We start from the raw sequence: 15,620 nt of genomic DNA, 5'->3' as shown, positions 1-15,620 counted from the left end.
AAGCCGTTTGTTTTGAACTTTGTGGCACTTCCGGCACCACCTACTGTTTACCTTTTTGGCCTGTTGTCCAGCTGGGCGCTGTATGTTGTTGTTTTGGTCGATTTTCGGTTTGAATTGACTGCAATTGCATAATAATGATGAACGTGTTTCTAATTAAGGGTGCATCAGGGCTAGGCATTGGGCCCACAATACCCCTGCAAGCCGGCATGCTGATATCAATGCTGACTTGCATATCTGTCTCTGCTATTTGCTCGGGCCGACTATCTCTTAGTGAGTGACTGTGGTTTATCTGGGCAAACAGATTAGGGCTCACCTTGTGCCATGTGCGTGGAATAACCATATGAGTATTTCGGTCCTATGTACCACATACATACATATACATATATGTACATACATATGACATGTGTGAATGCATATGCATATGCATGTGTATGCAGCTATCTCTATTCATGCATTGCGCAGAGTTGTGCAAGTCCCGGCGTTAGGATTACGTTCCAAATTGCGTACATTTGCAGTGTAAGATAATGAGGAGATATGGTCATTAGCTGCGGTGAGTCCTCAGCAAGAGATTAGACAGCAGACAATCGACTTATTAAGAGTGTTTATGCAGATAAACTCATCGTTTAGCGCTTGTCGGGACATACCCACTTTTCCGCCTAGGATTAGCCTAAACACTTGGAAAATACGATTGGAAATCGCCAATGCCAGCCGTTGATAAGTAGCTGGAAATGTTGGGCAATGTCTGGCTGGCTCTGGAAGCGTGGCCTGTACAAATATAATTAGCGGGAAAGTCTTATAATCGGAACGAACACAAAATAGAATAGAATTGAATAGAATAGAATTACCAACATGCCAGCCACAGCTACAGTCGCAGCTACAGCCACAGCCACACACGTTGAGCTCCGTGGCATATTCTAGGCAACAGCGTCGATTGTGGCACTTTACTCGTGTATTCGATACAAATCCATTTCTTTACAAGAATTTGTCTTTGCTTTATTTTTATTCTACTTTTTATGGGTTAGTCTGTCTTCCCCTATTTGGATTTGTGAAAGTATTTCCAGCAACCGCAAACATGCGAGCCAAAGAAAGCCAACAAGAGGGCCAGACAGGCTGTCTCCTATTCCTATGCGCCTTGCTGCTGCTGCTGCTGCTGCTGCCCAATAAATTTTCCAATTAAATGGATCCTCTGACACTTTGTACAAAACGTCAGCGCACAGGCACCACGGCTACTACTACTGTCTGTACCCCCTGCCAGCCCCTGGGTGTGTGTGAGTGTGTGTGTCCCTGTGCTTGTGTGTGTGTGTGTGTGCGTGTGCTTATGCATATAGGGGATGAGGGTTGTTCCTTGAGGGGTTGAAACCCATCAACGCACTCTGCTTGGCCAAGAACTGGCGCTGTGAAAGGTAGCAATCGCATTTCTACGCTGTTATACCCATCGGGCCGAGGACTCCATTTTATTTTTTTTTTTTATGCACTGCTCTCTCTTTTTTTTGCACTGCCCATTCAATTGCTGTGCTATTGTTGCATTGCGAAATTATGGCCCGTATATTTCTCTATTAGGGCACAAAATACATTTCAATTTCTCAGTCTGACGCGCTGTGTGGCCTGGCTAGAAAGTATGTTAGAAGACAACGTCTTATGGTCCACGTAGCTGGCAATTATACGAGCATAGTTGCGGAATTTGTGGACCACCCGATGACTTTTGTTTGGCCTTTTTGTGGTCATGAATGGCTAGTGCCTCCTACATGGCAATTGTCCTCAAGACGTCAGTGGGTTATTGATAGCCAAACTACTTTCTTGTTAGGAAGTGACTCTGTCTGATATTGTTGTGGAACAATACTATCTTGTTTACGTTTATAGTTGAGCAATTATATTTCTTACCTCGATTTTATTTCCTGGGAAATGCTGGAGGGATTGCAGAGTTCCTTAACGTCTCTATGGACACAAAAATATTACGAAGTGAAGTACGACAGTTCAGTCAATTTGAGAGACCTGCTTGAAAGTTACTCTAACTTGAGGGGAAATTTTTAAATATAATTATTTGAGATTATTAAAATAATGACTTGAAATTGTACATGGGATGTTGTATATTATAATTTAAAAGCAATAGAAGAGCTTGGACTCTTACTCAGTATCAAGATATATATAGTTATGTATACATATTTTAAAATTTTAAAATTTTAGTTTTATTTCTGTGTAAATTATTGCATCTTAAATGCACGATTCTAGTATATATATAAGTATTTTAAATGCAATGAAAAAATAAATAATATAAATAAATAATTCTTCGAAGCTAAAGTTGCGAGAACTTTCAAGTAAAAAGCTTATTAATTGAAGCCAATAAGTTTAGTTAACAATTAATTTAAATAAGCTATTGATGATATTTTAAAATTCATTCAGTTTTGGTTAATGTTATGATGGCATGCTTTCAGCATAAAATGGCTGTTTTTTAGACTTCTGTTGGTACCTTTTTATAGCGGCACATTAAGAAAATGTAAAATTTATAAAAATCAATTTTATGATGATATTTATGCAAATGTAATTTTTCTAACCAAAAAGTAGGTAGGAATGAAGAATATTGTTGCAATTTATTTAAGTCATGATAGGTAAATTCAATCCTTTTATGCATTTCTTTTTGGCCTTAGAACACTTTTTGCTTAAATAAAGAGTGAAAAAATTGGTACTTGAAAAGTTCAAATTGATCTAAATTTTTCGTAGCGTTGGCTTGTTTATATATATTTTATACTATTATTCATAATTATTAATTCTTTGCCTTTTTGGGCTAATAGCTCATCTATGATTAGCTAGTCAATAGAAACATATATATATTAATTTACCGCATATTGGTAGTTATCATGTAGCCATATGTATTTGTATCTAACTTTAAATTATTTTTAGTACAAATGAATAATGCTTATATTGTTCATGTTTAGATAACAAATAAATTCAATTTGCTTTTGTTATGCCTATATATATGTATGTATGTCTCCTATATACATATGTACATCATCATTTCAAAGTTGCCTATTATTCAACGTTTGAGAATGTGATTGACATCGATAAATGATATGTATTTATGGATTTTATACAAATTTAAAGCATCTTCCCACACTTCAGAGTAAAGAACTCTACTCCTGCTCTAATTAATTGGCAGCAATTAAAGGACAATACTTAGCAAACATCGCTGTCAATATCGAAAGAGATCCATTCGAAATGCTGACGAAAAGCGTATCATCTTGAGAAATGGGTATTTGAACTAGTTGCCGTCCGCTGGGTTTGGCCAAGTGCTCAAAGTGTGGCCGGTGTGTCTGCTGTGTCTGCTGCAAACAGAATTACAGAAATCAATGGGACATATTATTAGTTAGATCATTGTGCCACTTGTGTTGCAGCAGCAGCAGCAGCAACAACAACAACAACGACGACGAAGACGTCGCACTGTCTGGCAGAAAATCTTCTCAGGACTGACCAGGAGGGACAGGTAGATGTAGATGCGATGCGGGACCTGCACGCCTCTATCAAGCGACCGTATTGCCATTGTCTGGCTGTCTGTGGAAAAGGTTGAGAGGCAGTGCCCACCGGTCTGCTACGGTTAACAAAATTGCATCTATTGTGCACACGTAGAAGTCACATTGATATTGTGGACCCGGGGTACATATAAATTCCAAATTGTTGTCAGAGCAGACTTTGTGTCTATCGCACTTACTTGCTCAGGTGGGCCACTCGCCATTGTCCTTATGAATGACGCAAGCTGTCGTGTGAGTAATGGCAAGGATACGTGAACAATTGCAACAGACTCCTCCACAGACTGTGAGAAAACTGTGTGAATCGCTTGTAGTTCGATCTGAAATCAAGTCAGCTCTAATATATCTACACAGATAGATGGAACATTACTACAACAGATGGATTGGTTATGGCTGAAAAGTTAGAATTGCTTGTCTAAAGGCTTTCTGGGCCTGGGCGTTTGACTTGACCTAAATTAATGGTTATTTTTCTCTAGTTTTCTTTTTGTGATTTTTGTGAATGAATTTTCGCAGATTTTGCCCAAATGACTTGGGAGTTTCAACCCTTTGATGAGGATGCATCAAATGTGCCGACGAATGCAAACTGCAAATTTGGCTTTGAATTTGCCGGCATGATTCGGACAATTTGCAAAATGATCTGGTTAGTGGGAAGTGACAGTCATTAGGACATTGCCAAAATGGCCGTGAAATTGTAAATAGTTATATAGGTTATATATGTATATGTATGTATGTATATTCATAGTTATATGGGTATTAATGAATGAAAAAAAATTCCATTTACTATTTTCACTCAAGAGAATTTCTCTTCTGCTTTGAATTCCAAGATTCTAAATGAAAAGATAAAGAAGTAATTGTTATTTTTTTTTTCAAATGTTTTATATATTCTTTTTTTCATTTTTTTTTTTTTTTTTTTTTTTGTAAACATAAATCGTATATTATAGCTCTGAATATTTAACTAGGCATTTAAATGTAAATCGTATATTGCTATTAACCGCATTCAGCATATAAAAATGTGAAAAATATTCTTATATATGTATATATAAATGTAGATGTCTCTTAAAACTCTTAATCGCTTAGCATAGGAGAAAGGATCACTTAAGGATTTATTTACACAAGTGTGGGTTTTTTACGACGCTTCTACCTCACGTCACGTAGTGGAAATGTAAATATTCATTATAAAATAAATAGCTCAATATTTGCATATATCGTCATGGATATCTATCTGTATCGTCTTTATGATTGTTAGCATAGATTGGTGCTGAGGTAGTTGGTTTAAGTGCGCCTTGATGCGCCAGGTACGCCTGAGGTAGATACACAGAGCTAGAGTATTGGCCGGCATTGAGTTATTTGTGGTTGTTGTTGTTTTTGCTTGGTTGGTTTGTTGGTAAATGGTTGTTGCGTTTTTAATGCGTGCAAGCGCTTCACAGATCGCTGAAGCTGTAGCTGTAGTTGTAGCTGAGGCTGAGGCTGGGGGTCGGGGTCAGCTGTTTAGTAGCCATAGAGATATGGATACATGGGCATAAATATGGCCGGTCCCAGCTGACGCTCTTGCGGCATATGCGTCTTCATGTGCTTCTTGAGGTGGTCACGCCGTCCGAACTTCTTGCCACAGGCGCTGCACGGATACGGACGCAGACCCGAATGAATGCGCTTGTGCCGGGTCAGCTCCTCGTTGCGTGTGAAGGTTTTGCCGCAGGTTTCTACGTCGCATTTGAATGGTCGTTCGCCTGTAAGCAGAGGAAATAGGGAAAATAGAAGTTAGTAAAGCAGGCGGAGGATTTTTCAGCTTAATGAAACTTACCGGTATGAATGCGGATGTGTCCCTTCAGCTGGCCATTGTTTGAGAAGGCCACGTCGCAGTGGGGGCACTTGAATTTCTTTGGGCGCTGCTTGCGGGCATTCAGTGCCTTCAGCTGGGCATCCTCGGCCATGACACGAGCGTACTCCTGCTCCATCAGGCCCAGCGTGAACGGGTCCATGCCAAAGGCAGCAGCGGCTGGGGTATTGGCGGCGGCAGCGGCCGCAGCTGCTGCGGCGGCATAGTACAAGTCGTTGGCGGGCATGAACGGCGCTGGCTGAGGTGACAGTTGCTGTGGCGCCACAGCTGAGGAGGCTGGGAATGCTGGCTGGGGCGTGGCATCTAGCAGAGGAGTCGATGTGCGAGTGTAGCTGTTGTTTAGGCCATCCTCATAGCTGGATTTACTGCTGCTGCTGCTGCTCCTGCAGCTGCTGCTCGACGAGGATGAGGAGGACTCGCGGTCGCTATCCTGTCCATAGCAGCAGCTACTGCTGCTGGGCAGCTCCGTTTTGATGGTCACGGTTTCGGGCTCACGTTCACGTTTCACGGCCCTGGCGGGCGCTGCTGGACTCTGGCGTTGCGTATCCCAGGGACGGAACAGACGCGAGTACGTTTGCGGTGGATGCATGTTAATTGTCGACATAATCGTTGTTTCTTATTCTTATATGAGAAAAGTCACTGTTTCACTTGGGCGGAGGAACACTTGGCGTGCAATTGCGTAGGCGGAGCGGTGTGTGTGCGTTGCAAGATCTCAACTCGAACTGAGCTCTCTCCGTCGAGCGGCACACAATTTAAAGAGATTTTTTTCATTGAACGTTAAGGTCCTGCCTGTATAGGCCTACCTAGCGGCCTACCTACGCACGCACACGCACACACACACACACACACACATGCACACATTGAGAGCATCCGTTGCCTGCTTCATTCATTGATTTGCTGCCTATCTGTCTGTGTGAGCGAGAGGCACGCTTCAGGGTTGTTTTTTCGCACCGCACAACAATGGCCGCTCACGCAGACTCAAATACATAGCTACACACACACACACACACGCACAGAGAGAGACACACGCTGGCTTGTATATAATGTACTCACGTATTCTCGCGTTCGCTTTGCTTAGTTTTCATGCCAGCAAATCTAATCGGCTCTCGCAATGGCAGCTTCCTTGACTTTCGCTTTTAATGTGTATATTCCCAGCGATGCGCTACTATTTATTAAGGACATACGTACGCACATATATATAAAATATATATATCTGTATGTATGTGTATGAAAAGAAGTATCTGTTTGCCTCTCTCCTTATTTTTTGTTGTTTTGTAACTCCCAACGGGGTGGAAGTTTAAGCGAAGCATTCATGATTATGAATTTTACGCTTACCTCCCGACAAACCCCCTTATACGCAATTTGATAAAAGTTGTTGTCTTTGAGGCACAAACTGGGCTGGGCTCTGGCCCCCCGGCCCGCCGTGAGCTGAACAAAGCTGAGCTGTAACTTGGTTATCTGTGGGCTCTGGCTGGGTTGATTCGGGCTTGCCCGAAAAATCAAGGGGCTTGCTTTTGCTGCTACTGCTGCCCTTTTGTGGTGGCAATTTATTATTGAATTAAGTGCTTCTTTCTGGGGGTTGGTCCCGTCTTCTGCTTTGCGCTTTGTGGCAACTGTTGTGCTTTAAATATGCAAAATGTGTATCGGGCGCGGTGCGCGTCTATATGTTATATGCTCAGATTTGTAAACGGAGCAAATTGTGGCTTCAATATTCACAGCACATTCTTGGGGGTTTGACTTAAGGTTTGAGCATGTAAAATGGTACAGTTGCTTTAAGTTTATCTCTATGGCTTGTGGGCTTGTGGCTCCAAGGGATGACATGGATATATTGTGGGGCACTTTATGGCCACTGATGGGCGTTTGCTCCCAGCCCCAAGGAGATAAGGACGAAAGTAGATATATTAAGAGATATCGGGTGTTGGTAAGAATAATGTTTCGCAATAGTTTTCAAGAATGGACGGGATAATTGTATGGACTTATGTATCTTATATGAGAATATGTACAGCTGGGAGCTTGAAGTCCTTAGCAAAATGAAAAATAAGAGAGAAAAATATTTATTTTCTGAGTAAAATTTAAATGTCAACCACCCTCGGAGAATGTATAGGAAATTTTGTGTATATATTGGAATTATAATTGAGGTTTAAAGGTATTTCATAAAATTATTAAATAAATTTTCTTAGCAGAAAAAAAATGGAATTATTTGTTGGCTCTTTATCATTAAGATTCTTAAGCAGAAAAGTTTTGTTGCGTTTTCTTAGAGAATCAGAAGTAAAAATTGATGCTGTCATTAATCGATAGTCCAGTTGCTCTATCCGCGATTCTTATGAACATTGGCTTCATAGTTGAAGCCGCGTCTTCACTTGTCCCACATAAGCCTACCGCTGCGTCATTAGAAACAAAAGGGAAATCATTAGGATTAAGTGCAACTGCTTTGTTCCTCTCAACGCTAATGAATGCAACGGGTGCATTTTGGCTGGGCTGCGCTGCATTGCATCGGGTTAGGTAGGGTTTTAGGGCTGGCTGCATAGGTGATTTTTAGTACCTGCAATAAACTTGCAATGCGCCATGCAGATTCATTCACGAGTCGCGTTAGCAGTGCCATGCCGGAGATCGGACTCATTCATAAATGCGCTGTGGCAGGAAACTGAACCGGGCGATCCTGGGTCAGGTAGCTGTAGGTGGGCTGCCGGGCGCGGTGCGGCAGGATCATAAAAAATCCACGAGCTTATTTGTGTAGGCTGGCACTTAGGCAAGCAGCCGCCTTGGATTGGCAACGGGCTTTGGACTTTCCCAGCATGTTTGTCAAATAACGAGCGCGGGATTTTCCACGCATTCGTCTTTCGCATCGGCATCGGCGTCGGCGTCGCCATTGGCGTCATAAAGTAGCACCTACCTAGAACAATGCAATGCTCATAAATGTGCATTGAAGATTTTTATAGTGTAATTAAATATGGCACATTTCCAGCCAGGAGCTGTTTCATTCATGGAATATATCGGCGACGCTCTCTTATCGCTACCTGGCCGTAATTAGAGCAAACAATAAGGATATGGCGTCATATTCAAATTTTGATTAATGAGGAAATTTCAGCAGCAGCATATGGATATGTGCTAGGCGCCTCATTAGACGGCGACGCTGTGTTGTGGTCAGGGGAAAACACATCCTAACCAAACTGCAAATGCAACTTATGCTAACGTGCTTATCGTCGCATTCCGCCAAACGCAGATAAGCCAAGCATAGATCTAGCTCTGGCCCCGATGGATCGTGCATTTCGCTTAAGATTTAGTTTCGTAATCACAATCCGCTCATAGATCAGACTACATCCGGCTCTGTTGGATTAGGGACGAGTGCCATAGGTATTTGAGCGCCTAGAACAGCTTGAATTGATCGCCTCAAGTAATGGACTAGGTGTGATCTTGATACATAGATCAATCTTAATCGGGCTCAACAAGTGATTAGCGTGTGATTCATGTGAGTGTATTAGAGCATATTAGGGGGTTTGGGTTTCTACAAGCCAGAGACTATGCTAAATAGCTAACAACTAAAGTAGTTTTTCATATGGAAACTAGATTTACACAGCTTGTCGTTAGCGGTTATATTTAAATTCTACCCAGTACGTCTTTAATTTATCAATTGAGTACAGCAAAGTATTGGTATAGATCTATATGTATATACATAGCTTATAGCTGTATAGCTGTTCAATTCTTTTAATGTTGGTTTAAACTTTTCATATTTTTACATAGCAAATGTAAATATATGAAAATCTGTAGTTCAAGAGCTTATCAAAATCATATGTATAAAATTCTGTTTCAAAAATATTGGCATTTAACTCGCCTTACATATTTTATAGGGTATTTACTTCTTGAGCACTTTGATTAATAACATCATTGTTTACTCTCATGCACTCAGCAAGAGTCAAGTTCACAGTCAGTGTAACTGGTTTATTAATAGATAAAATTTATTTATTCATCTATATACACATGGACACACATACATACATATTTGTTGATAGCCGACTCGCACTTTAACCACATGTAAACAAGTGCATTTGTGTATGTATATGAGCTTTCGCAATGTTTGAGAAATTTTTAAATGTTGACCGGCGATATGCCAAAGCTTAATCAAAAGCTTTCATGCAATAATACGCAATGCTTGATTGAGCAGCTCTTTTCTGTAAAACACGATCCATAGAGCGGAGTCGTTTCGGTTTGCATCGTCGATGAACAAGGATGTATTAGTTATCAGATATCAATATTAACTGGTATTGGAAAATTATGATTTTGTATAAGAAAATGAATTCTTCATCCATTCAGCCCAGTGTTAAATCTCTTAAACTTGTTGCTGAACTATTTGAGTTGTTGCCAGAGTTACTTGGGCAATAATACAATATCACACCTTTACACCTAAATGAATTTCGTGTTGCATCAACTTCTGGCAGTTTGAGCTCTGATTGTTAGCTAGTCTGTTCCCGCTTATGTTTGAGGTATTTTCATTTCAGAGACGAAAGTTTTTTATTTGAGCCTTAATAGAAGTCTCAGTAATTCGAACTAAAAATCATTGCTAAGACGCGGTAATTCGTACTCATATGGTTAAACACTCGACAATTCGAAATATTTTAAGAGTCCCTTGAATTTCGAAATAACGAGAGTCGACTGTATATTATATATTACACACTTCAAATTGAGGAGCTTGTAGTCCTGGTTGGAGTAATCCTGTATAACAATATAAATATATAATCTTAAATTATATTGGATTTAATTTTTCTATCATCATCTAATTAAATCCACAAAAGCTAAAGATATCTACTAGTCAGGTGGTTTAGTAGCTCGATTATCGACTTCTCATGTAATAATGCGAAAAATTATATTTATATGTAAAGGTGTTACATGGGACCTAGTAGCCGTGTGTGGGGACACTGTAACGTAAGCATCTCGGAAAGCTGATCTAAGATGGGCATAAAATATTTCTATATATGAGTAATAGAAAATATTCACTGTATATGGGTTTTGCTAAACTGAGTGGGAACAAATTCTATAATATTTGAATCATATACATTAATTATATAAAGCTGTTCCACCAAGTTTGTAGCTGATTGCATCAATAATGGCAACCGTTTCGCATATAGTCTTTCGTCAGGCATTTTGAAGTACATACACTTCATATTTGCTATAATTAGGTGAGCAACGGGCTGATCGTAAACAAGTAATTTTTTGATAATGGTAAGTGGTATAAAAATGAATCATATTTAAATCAAAATAATAAATAAGTCACAAAAAAAAAAAAAATGTTTAGAGGTATATTTAAAATAGGGTATCTAACAGCTAAGCATCCTCATCTGAAGCGGCATCATCTATTTGATTACTCTCGTTAACCGCACCTACGCTCAGTGTTGTTTGAATGACGGTCAAGTTCACAGTGAAAATAACAGCAACCAAGCTTTGTTTCCGTTAATTGTGAATACACACAAATATGAGTTTTCCTCATATGTATGCTCAGCAAGCGTATGCATGTATGTACTCGCACATACATACATCTGCACACATATTTAATTAATTCAAGTGCCAAAGCAATTTCATCATTCGCACGGCTGTAAGCCAAAGCTTGGAGCAAAAGCTCCCACTTGACTCGCCCATTCGAGTGAAACTAAATAAGGTAATTTCAGTGCGCTTCGCGTTGCGTTGTTTAGTTTTAAATTTGATGTTCGCTCGATCAGATGGTGTAGATCAGTAGCTTGTCAAGATGTTAGTAGAACTGTTGGCGCTCGTTGTTGTCATCCTGCTGGTGGCCTACCACTGGGCCACGCTGCACTATAATTTCTTCAAGGATCGTGGCATTCAATATGATAAGCCATATCCATTTTTTGGCAGCATGATCAAAATGTTTTTGCGCCAGCAATCAATGTTTGATATAGTTGTCGATCTGTACAACAAAGGGGATGAAAAGTAAGTACATGGAACATTTTTAAATGATCTTAACTGCGTATTACATTTAAAAGTTTAGTGCGCAAAAACCGATCGATAGATATGTATTTTTATATGGATATAAGTGAGCATCATTTTCATATCATGCATATATATGGTATTATAAGATTGCCTGATACACAGCTGTATCAAAAATATGAACATATATGCTTTATTAACTTGAGTTCAGTTATGGATAAAAAATCAATACACAAAATTTGAAAAAATATGAAATATAAAAATATATTTATTGGATACTAATGCCCCGCAGGGTCTCAATAATGTACATATATAATATACATATATGCAGCTGTGCTTAGATAAATGAAAAAAGCTGTTGATATCCAAAATGCGTCAGTGCGAATATCTATTGTAAATTGCAAAAGCTGCATTCCGGCTGGAATGATATAATGTATTTCTATCCACATTCTGTATAGTGCTTACCATATGTATGCAGATGGATATAGATTGAATGCGCTGCATTATGATTACAAATTATTTGATTGAATGCAATTAGAATTTACAAACATCGTTTTGCTTTTGATATTTAGTCAGTGGCGAAGCGAAGGGGTAACGGGTGTGGCACACACCTGAGGGGGGAAAATAAAGTACCATCAGTGCATTTGCAAAACAAACTATTGATTAATGCAATTATATAAATTAATTTATTTATACAGTTTACATTCCCCCTCGTCAAACGCCTCGGCGCGCTTCTGTGTTTACTAAAATATTTGTAGGCTAATAAAATATATAGAAGCCATTTGTTAGGTACTTAAGATAGCTCCCAAAATCTTATCTATAGAGCTGTAAATATACTCACTATATACACAGACAACAATAACTCTTGACCATATCATGAATTACTTTTATCGCAATTATGATAGCTGATATACAAATACAAGTATAGGTGAAAGACATGTTTGATAGCTTTTATCAGATAACCAAGAACGATTGAAAATTCCTATAGAAGGTAAAATGGTTTTATGCGTGCTCTGACTCATTTAGAATAATATATTTGCGGCACTTGACTATATAGATAAGCGTTTTTGCCTTGCAAATTGTCAGCTCACTTATCGGTCAATGCTCCCTCGAATAATTCGTAATTTATTTCTATTTATAGGGTTTTTGGAATATTTGAGCAGCGCAAGCCGCTGTTGATGATACGCGACCCGGAGCTAGTTAAGCAGATCACAATCAAGGATTTCGATCACTTTATCAATCATCGGAATATCTTTGGAGTAGACAGTGAAGATCCTCATGACATGGACAATCTCTTTGGCAGCTCCTTGTTCTCCATGCGCGATGCGCGCTGGAAGGACATGCGCAGCACTCTGAGTCCTGCCTTTACAGGCAGCAAAATGCGTCAAATGTTCCAGTTGATGGATATCGTGGCCAAAGAGGCAGTTGACTGCCTGAAGCGTGATGATATTCCAGAGGATGGAATCGAGCTGGACATGAAGGACTACTGTACCCGATTCACAAACGATGTCATTGCCTCAACAGCATTTGGCTTGCAGGTGAACTCATTCAAAGAACGCGAGAACCAGTTCTATTTGATGGGAAAGAAGCTGACCACCTTCACGGCGCTGATGAACCTTAAGTTTTTGCTATTTCAAACTGCACAGAAACTGTTTAAGGTAGAGGATCTTTAATTCCATTTATTGCTGATTTGGCCTACAAATTATGTTTATACTTTCCCTTGCAGGCTTTGAAAATCTCACTCTTTGATAAGAAAAGCACAAACTATTTTGTGCGTCTGGTGCTGGACGCCATGAAGTACCGTCAGGAGAATAACATTATACGGCCGGATATGATCAACATGCTGATGGAGGCGCGAGGCTTACTCAACTCAGATAAGCCTAAATCGGGCGCAGTTCGAGACTGGAGCGATCGTGATATCGTTGCTCAATGTTTTGTTTTCTTCTTTGCGGGCTTTGAGACGTCGGCGGTACTCATGTGCTTCACTGCCCATGAGCTGTTGGAGAACGAGGATGTGCAGGAGAAGCTCTACGAGGAGGTGGCCCAGGTCGACAGTGATCTGGAGGGCGGACAGCTTACATACGAGGCTATAATGGGCATGAAGTATATGGATCAGGTGGTCTCGGAGGTTCTGCGAAAGTGGCCAGCGGCCATCGCCATTGATCGCGAGTGCAACAAGGACATTACTTACGAGGTCGATGGCAAAAGTATTGAGATCAAAAAAGGAGAAGCTATTTGGTTGCCCACCTGCGGCTTTCATCGAGATCCCAAGTATTTTGAGAATCCGAATAAATTTGACCCAGATCGTTTCAGCGAGGCGAACAAGGACAAAATTCTGCCATTTACGTATTATCCTTTCGGCGTAGGGCCACGCAACTGCATAGGTGAGTGGCAGGCTCTGATATCTAAGGTATTTGTTAATATTTATTTGTTAATTATGATTTCTCTAGGCTCCCGATTCGCATTACTTGAGGCCAAAGCTGTGATCTACTATCTGCTGCGTGAGTTCCGTATTGTGCCAGCCAAGAAAACCTGCATTCCGCTGGTCCTTAGCACTTCCGGATTTCAATTGACGCCCAAAACTGGATTTTGGGTGAAACTTATTCCGCGTAAATAAAAAAATTGTAATTTAAATAATTAAATAATTGTAAATTTAAATAATTGTAAAAATTAAAAATTTTTATAATGCTGTTTTCATGTTGGAATTGTTAACTGAATTTAGTTTTGTTATTTATACTAAAAGGAACGAAAAGAAGATATTATAATAGATTGCCAAATTATTTTTATACAGAAAAAAAGATACAACTCTCTAAAGTCAATGGTTAATAAAATAAAATGACTTCATTCGTTGATTAGTTATTTCTTTTAATCAAAGAATGTTTTAAGTTGTGCTAAAGATAGCTAATTAATTGTTTTCGCATTTACTGTAACTCGAGATTTAATCTAACAACTGGTATAAAGTACCGTTTGGCCCGAAAATTCGCAACGCACCGACATTAATTATACAAAGCCCTCGACTGAAATTGGCCATTGAGGCATCGAGAGGCGCTTGGCGGGGCGTTGCGAAAGCAGCTGGATACTTGGTTGAGCTGGCCAAGTTATGGGTGTGAATGGCGGCTGGAAGAGGCAGCGCTCACGGAACGGACGGAAAACCGCACTTTAACGCGAGGACATAAATCAAATTAGTTTTTCAAACGAATGCACTCGACTAATTCGAGCGGTGAGCGCGCCAAGGTACAGCGCGCGGATGCTGTTCATTTTAGTACACAATGGTCGTGCGGTTCTGTGCCAGCCAACAAAAGGATACTACACCCCAAGTCACACATACACACTATAGAAACGCACACGCGCACGCACACACACACACATGCACACTATACACAGATATCGATTAATATTTATCCCGTGACACAACGCCACAAAAACCGCGGCGGCCGTTGGTCCATTAAAGGACGTATAGAAAGAGCAACCAACCCCAGGCCGAGGGCAACGCAGCGAGCATTCCTCCTGCGCCCTTGGACAATGGCAGGCGACAGCCAACACGCGCGTTTAACTCGCATCCACTTCAAATATGATCAATGCTGGTTAGTTTTCCTACTAAAAACGAGCGTCTGCCTCGATATCCTTGGCGCACGACCCTTCTCTCTGTTTGGGGCATGCCACAGGCAGCAGTCAGCTGTGAGCGCACTCTCTCTCTCTCTCGCTCGCGCGCACACACAACTCTGCTTGTATGACGAATGTGTATATGTGTGTGTGTGTGTATGAGCAGCTGCCTTGTGCGAGCAATGGCGTTTGTGCTCGCCCCGCCTACCGCGCGCGTTTTCTGCGCGATTTTTTCATCTTTTTTGTCGTAGTCGGCTTTGCGGGCCCAGCTTAGGGCGAAAACATTTCCAAAGTCAAAACAGTTGTGAAAGTCGTCGAGCAAAATTTCATTTTCGTTACAGTTGCAATCGTTGAAAATGCACTTAACCTCAAATCCAATAATCCGCTTGTAATTCAGTTCATTCAAATGCTCTTCGACTGCCGATGCCCAATGCCCAGTGATCGCATCGCATTGTGTCCGCATGTCCTGTAGCGTTTTTCAATTTGAATACCTATGCGGGTTAGAATACATCTACATTGTATATGTATGTATATGTATATATGTGTGTCTGGCTGGGTGTGTAAAGTGTTGACCCCGGCGGGTAATCGTTCCATTATTAATGAACATTTGCCTTCAAACAATGTCACAGTGGCATGTCGACTACTGACTAGACTTACCTGCCCAAAATAAGTTCAATGTCACTGCGAGGCATATGCAAATCAAGCGGGTTAATGGAATATAT

General features: G+C 40.4%; 2 protein-coding genes across 2 annotated transcripts; one reads left to right on the top strand and one right to left on the bottom strand.

Moving 5' to 3' along the window:
* Positions 1–4,398: 4,398 nt before the first annotated feature.
* hkb (zinc finger transcription factor huckebein) lies at positions 4,399–7,017 on the bottom strand. Its single transcript, XM_018019029.2, has 2 exons — positions 5,323–7,017; positions 4,399–5,248 (listed from the first exon to the last, which is right to left on the bottom strand). Exons 1-2 carry the CDS (start codon positions 5,960–5,962, stop codon positions 5,010–5,012), a joined length of 879 nt encoding a protein of 292 aa, XP_017874518.1. The 5' UTR covers positions 5,963–7,017; the 3' UTR covers positions 4,399–5,009.
* A 3,737-nt stretch (positions 7,018–10,754) lies between these two features.
* Cyp9f2 (Cytochrome P450 9f2) lies at positions 10,755–14,007 on the top strand. The gene is made up of 4 exons (XM_018000624.2): positions 10,755–11,298; positions 12,437–12,953; positions 13,022–13,679; positions 13,746–14,007. Exons 1-4 carry the CDS (start codon positions 11,096–11,098, stop codon positions 13,910–13,912), a joined length of 1,545 nt encoding a protein of 514 aa, XP_017856113.1. The 5' UTR covers positions 10,755–11,095; the 3' UTR covers positions 13,913–14,007.
* The last annotated feature ends 1,613 nt before the right edge of the window (positions 14,008–15,620 follow it).

The sequence above is a fragment of the Drosophila arizonae genome, chromosome 2 (genome assembly GCF_054131065.1).
Source record: "Drosophila arizonae isolate 15081-1271.41 chromosome 2, UAZ_ARI_1.0, whole genome shotgun sequence".
Taxonomy (NCBI): Eukaryota; Metazoa; Arthropoda; class Insecta; order Diptera; family Drosophilidae; genus Drosophila; species Drosophila arizonae.
Note: the sequence above shows the minus strand (reverse complement) of the source record. Positions and strands in the feature narration are given on the sequence as shown.